The 6,506-nt window shown below is 32.3% G+C and overlaps 1 protein-coding gene across 1 annotated transcript in view; it reads left to right on the top strand.

Annotated features, from left to right (window-relative positions):
* The window catches only part of LOC105459161 (mitogen-activated protein kinase kinase kinase kinase 3), an 11,197-nt gene extending 6,081 nt beyond the window's left edge, over positions 1-5,116 (top strand). The window contains exons 12-19 of the mRNA XM_011704942.1: positions 105-123; positions 386-590; positions 676-859; positions 1,055-1,332; positions 1,472-1,555; positions 1,640-1,732; positions 1,814-1,940; positions 2,311-5,116. Coding sequence (XP_011703244.1) covers positions 105-123; positions 386-590; positions 676-859; positions 1,055-1,332; positions 1,472-1,555; positions 1,640-1,732; positions 1,814-1,940; positions 2,311-2,410 — 1,090 coding nt within the window. The 3' untranslated portion in view covers positions 2,411-5,116. The remainder of the gene's footprint in view (positions 1-104; positions 124-385; positions 591-675; positions 860-1,054; positions 1,333-1,471; positions 1,556-1,639; positions 1,733-1,813; positions 1,941-2,310) is intronic.
* The last annotated feature ends 1,390 nt before the right edge of the window (positions 5,117-6,506 follow it).

Raw genomic sequence — 6,506 nt, 5'->3', positions numbered from 1 at the left:
CACTCGTGGACAGAATTGTTGCGACACTTTTTTTTTATTTGGTTTTGGAACGTATTAATATTTTGCAAATGCAAATCACGATTGGTGTACTATTTTTAGTTTAGAGACACTACATCAATTGTGGTTCGCATTTGCAAATTATTAATGCGTTTAGAAATCAAATTTAAAAAAAAGTGTCGCAACAATTCTGTCCACGAGTGTACATATAAATTGTTTTTTTTTTTTTTTGGATTGTTATATCATAGATTATTCTTCGATTATTTATTACGTACTTTACTTGCTTTAATTATTTTACAGAAAATACTATATATTGCGAAAATATTTTTACGTATTTTTCGATAGCTATTGATGAGATATTTATCACTTTTGTTGTAATCATTAATAGGTATTCAATGGCTGTCCACTGAGAATACACTGTACCGCAAGTTGGATTCATCCAGACACAAGGGATCAGCATCTACTGATCGCAGCAGAGGAAGGAATTTATAATTTAAACTTGAACGAACTTCATGAAACTGCAATAGATCAGCTATACCCCAGACGTACCATCTGGATGTTTGTTATTAAAGATGTTCTTATGTCTCTTTCCGGTAAGCAAATCTTGATTGTACTAAGGTTGCTGCATGACAGACTGATTTGTATCTTTTAAATATTACGAGCAATATGTCTTAACAGGAAAAACGCCTCAGTTGTATAGGCATGATTTGCTAGCGATGCTAAGTAAACAGACTCATAGATTTTCATTGCATATGAATAAAATACCAGAGAGATTAGTCCCTAGAAAGTTCGCTCTTACTACAAAAGTACCAGACACAAAGGGATGTACCAAATGTTGCGTTGGGAGAAATCCGTATAATGGGTGAGTGAAAACATTTTCTCTCAACAAAAAAAACTAAAAAAAATATGCACATTATTCTTCAACGAAAGTAAATTGTAAAGAAATTGAATATGTAAACATTAATGATTTTTTGCGTAAATAATATGAAATATTTATCGTATTTTCACATTTGTGTTAAGTACAATTTGAGAAACAATAGCAAATTTTTTAACATAGGTACAAGTATCTGTGCGGTGCGATGCCGGCAGGTATATTCCTAATGCAGTGGTACGATCCATTGAATAAATTTATGCTTTTAAAACATTTCGACTGCGTTCTACCGTCGCCTCTAAATGTCTTTAAAATGGTTATCACGCCTGAAATGGAATACCCGATGGTATGCGTATCGGTTAAACAGCCATATCAGCAAAACAAATTAAAGCTGGACTTAATTAATATGAATTCGGGAGCGAGTTGGTTTCATAGTGACGAACTGGAAGATATGGACGGCTCAGGTATCTTTATATTGTATATGTACGACAATAACAGTATACATGTTTACAATTTTTATCTTTGTCTTCGAAACATTTGAAAATTTGATCTTTATAATTCAGAAAATACGTTATCTCTTTTATAACAAAAATATTGTTTCAGCAACTGTGATACCAAGACGGGAGAATTTGAACGTTATTAACGTTACGCAATTTGAGAAAGATGCAATACTCGTTTGTTACGATAGTGAGTATTATTAATAGATATTATATAAGAGTGTCTTACATACGGCGATACACGTTATTAAATTGAACATTTTTGTATTCACAGATGTGGTGAAGATGGTAACTTTACAGGGAAAACCCCGCATTAGCAAGAAGCAGTTGTCAGAACTGCAGTTTAATTTTCAAATTGAATCTATCAGTAAGCATAACATATTTCATCCATTTATTAATCTACGCTGTAATCCTTGTAAATAAAATATCGTATTGTTTATATTTCCAGTTTGCCTACCTGATAGTGTATTGGCATTCCATAAACACGGTATGCAAGGTAGAAGTTTCAAGAATGGCGAAGTTACACAAGAGATTAGTGATCCAAGTAGAACTTACAGGCTACTTGGCTCAGATAAGTACGTATCTAACGAAATAAATGCGACGATTGCATGTTAATCTAATAGACATTTTGAAGGGTATCTTAAAAAGAATTAATAATGAGATTTGCTTTTTTTTTCAAATCTTGTTTATTAAAAGTAAATTTATAAATGAATATATAGAAAAACTTTGAGAATATTTATATTTCTAAATTTGACATTGGTACATATGTGTTTACATACAATTATATACATTACAATTCTGAAGTAGCACTTTGTCAATAATAATTTCTCAGATATACATCGTATATTAAGTTTTATATGTAATATTTTATTCATATTTTGATAGAGGAGTTAGGTAGGAGAAGTACATAAAGAGAAAACAATTAACCATTAACATTTTGAACAGGGTTGTGATGTTGGAGAGTCATTTAGTTCACAGTGGCACGTTGACTGAATCGGAAGGGGCGGATTTATACATTCTGGCAGGACACGAGGCCAGCTATTAAGCATTGATCCTAAAACAGCGAGCACGCGATGATTGAATTATGTGATCGAACTGCATGTAATGTGAAACGACTACGAGAACGGTGAGATTAAAAGTATGTGAAGGTGAAAATTTTACAATTAATTATCTCACCGCGAACGTACGTGCACAACCGGCACAACCAGCGTGCAATTTAAACGCTGCGATTTAGTCGCTGCAATTTAGTCGCTGTCTCTCCGTGTAGTCGATAGTATCGTATAGACTGGTAATTACTTACGGTAATTTTTTTTAAACAAAAGTCTTAGGGCTAGGCAATACTTTCAGTAGACACAAGTAAAGATTTAATAGGGAGGAACAGCGAATTTAATGAGAAGACAGAGTTAAAAGAGAATATGCACAGAAAATTATCCTTATGCCTGATCAAATGAAGCTAATAATAGTCTTCGCTTCGAAGAGTGTTAAGAATAAAGGCGATTTACTAGTTTAATTAACTATATACATATAAACTACGCTCTACGTAGGTCTACGAAAAGATAGAACTTAAAATGAAATTTCGGGAATAGCGTGTTGTCTTAGGAGCTGTGAAAGTAATAAAAGCCGTATCAAGTGGTCCAAAATAATCAGCCGCGTTGACGTGTTAAAGTTGATAATGCAACAATGTGATATTTTTCTTCAAATTTTCATCTTTCCATTATCTCTACAACGATGCACAGCAAATGAAAATAAACAGGACGATCTATTCTCGAAATTTTGACTTTATTTTAAATATTTTTTGGCAGTAGATACATAACTTTGCAGGAGCGTGATATAGAAAATGTTCTCTGTGTTTTTCTGACGTTTTAACATATAGTAAAATTAGCTAGCATACCGCCTTACTGCAAGAGAATCGGTTGCATCGTTTTTAAACATGAGAAGGTAATGAATTTCTTGTACAGATTACACATTTCCGATTTTATCTTTTTAGAAATTGAATTACATTTAATAGCTTTTAGCCTTCGAGAATTGTTCAATCGTAATAGTATATAATAAGATTTCAACGTGTTTGTATTTTTAATGATTACAAGATTACTAGACGAGACGATATTTATATTCTTACACAAAAGATCGCGTAGTTTTCGAAGGTTAAAGCGCTATCCGGATGGGACATCCAAATACGATTTAATGAGATAGACATGTCTTTGCTGTACGAGATTTTCGTATAATCGAATTTTCACAGAATCTATATGTGTAACGTTAATCGAGATTATATGTGTAATTCAGTATGCGGATTGTCTTGCTTTTACTGAATTAAATTTTCCGACGAAAGAATTTTCTCGACGAAAATCTTATGGAGACATGTCATTTTTTTTATGGCTTCTTCTCTTGACATTAACTATTCTATAATTTTGCACATAGGAAATATGAAATTGAAAATTGAATAAGAAATACGATATATATTTCTATTCAATTCTACTTCAAAAATTCTACAATTTAAAAATCTTTTGCTTTCCACTGTTTCTAGCGGAGTTCCTAGTACCCCAAGAAAAAAAAAAGACTTATGAAAAAAAAAAATTTAATCCGATCTGTTAGAAGTGCGATGTCGTATATTCGAAATCAATAGATCATTTTAAAAAATGACAACGATATAAGGATAGTAAATAATTAGGAAGGAAAGTAAATAATTAATGTATATCGACATAAAAGCATTTTTGAAGAATTCCGTAAAAACGGATTTCCCATAGAGATGGTACAATATCGTGTATTTACGTATACACAGTACAAAATTCTCTCTACCAAAGTCGCATTCTTGGAAACGTGTATACTCAACTCATACTACTATCGAGCTTCATTTCATTGGGCATGAGATCACCTCAGAGGGGTGTTATTTTTATTAAGACATTGTGTTCATCAGTGTCTCTAATTTTGGGCGATTGTAAATATGAAACACGGCCAATTTTTGTGCGACGACGATATCGGTTGCACGATGTCGTTTATCTCGAAGATATTCGTCTGCGCGTTTGTTATACCCAAATCGTTTTGCTTTCTACGCGACGTTAATGCGACTACAATAACAATGATACGTTAACAGCTTGATTTGCACGTGATGGTAATTTATAATTGATTTACGTTATTTCGTTTTACAAAAGTATTCCACCACAGATCCACAATGCGGATTGTCATCGAGTTAATGCTCGGATGAAGCGCCATTGTGATATGTGCGACAAGAAGGGCCACTCAAACTAAACAGCGATATGGCTTCTATATGGAGCAAATTTCTTTCATCTGATTTGATCAAAGAATCCAAATCGCAGTTTTCATCGTTCGAGTAGCCTTCTCCACAAATCAGTCACATATGCAACTATGCATCAGAGAGCACAATACGCAAATCTGTTTGTATAACAACTCCTTTATATCCATATAATTTTCACGTTGACGATGACGTTATGATCGTATATGCATATATCTGTGAAACGACGAGCGGAATAGCTTCCATGTGATCAGTCTTAAGACTGGGAGAAATGCATTTCTTTCGTTTTACAATAGAATTTCATGATTATATCCCGAAGAGAAAGAATACATAGGACTTAGACACGAAAAATGTTTTATATTCACGTGTTATATAATTTTTGGACTCGATTGATTTTCAATGTCGTTTAATTTAATTTAACGAAATTTTATTTGCTTGTGTAAATTTGAATGTAATATTCGAATATTTCTAAATATTTGTTGTTCATAATCGATCTACAAATCGATGCTTATTGATTAACAACGTTGAAAACATTCCTCTTTTTTATTTGAAATTTAACTAATACTATTGTGAGTTATATTCACAACTCATTTATTAGTGAAGGATATTTTTTCGCTGTATTTACAATATATAGCGCCGCTATATTCTATTTGTATTTTTTTTTGCAGGATCAATACTGAAATTTAATATTTCATTCTAATATCCATTTGTTAGAAAGATTTAATTGCGCATCAAATTAATTATGCATTCAATTATACTCTGATAACGCAAGCAAATAGCATTCAATTAGCTTTTAAAATAATAATATACAAGTGCTTTTCGAGCAGTATTTGGGCATGAGGCACATTTATTGTAAAAATATAAATATAGTATGGCACTTTTTTTTACAAATTTCTGTCGCCGAGATCTTGCAAATTAACGTCCTTACTTTGCACCTTTTAAGCAAGATGTAAATTGAATTGTAAAGAATCATCAGAGTAAAATGTATAATTATTCACAGAATGTTAAACTATTTTGATATTTTATATTTTATATATTTGCTCTATGTATTAGAGAGAGAGAGTAGATTATCGAAGAGAAAGTACTATATATTATCGAAAAAACAAATTTAATATACATTTGCAAAGTTGTGTGAGAATCGGTGAATTTTGTTTCTGCTAAATCATTTTGTGGTAGAAATTACGCGTTTAAACTTATGGCGCAGTATAGTTATGCTGATCATATTTTATTTTATTTTATATTTACGACAGATCCGAAATGTCTGAAAATTCAAATTTTCATAGCGCTTTCTAAAAGAATTTAACAATATTTTCTCAGTCATGCATGGCGGATGGAAAAACTCCATTTTGCTGACAGTTCATTGGCTCTTGACCGATAATCCATTCGATTAAGTAAAAATAACATGAATACAGATGCGAGGACGCGGAATCTATTCGTAATACGTAATTATAATCGTTGCTCTTATGCAATCAAACACCAAGTCGACCGTTTAATCAAATTCTACGCTGACTACACATTATTCACATATACTAGAATATAATAGAACGTGCAATGTGTCTTCCCGTTTTTGCAGATAGCACACCGTATGCTAGACGTGTTAAATGTATTCGCAATATTAGCAACGTATTTGATAGTATCCGTCGATTTGTCTCGCAATCCAGCTTTGTCAATACTAAGAGAACTATTCGAACGAATTATTGTACAAAGTATGAAGCTTCTTTTTTGCAGCAATCCCTAATTTTCTGCGACGTTCTCATGATTGTCTAAAAGAAAGAGAAAGATTGTGATATACTATATCGGGAAAGAAGATTAATTATCTTAATTATCTTCATTTTAGGCAAAATACTCAATTTAAAAACTACCCTGAAAGCAGTCATGGGCGTCCGCATGG

This window comes from Wasmannia auropunctata, unplaced genomic scaffold, assembly GCF_000956235.1.
Source record: "Wasmannia auropunctata unplaced genomic scaffold, wasmannia.A_1.0 LD334208.1, whole genome shotgun sequence".
Taxonomy (NCBI): Eukaryota; Metazoa; Arthropoda; class Insecta; order Hymenoptera; family Formicidae; genus Wasmannia; species Wasmannia auropunctata.
Note: the sequence above shows the minus strand (reverse complement) of the source record. Positions and strands in the feature narration are given on the sequence as shown.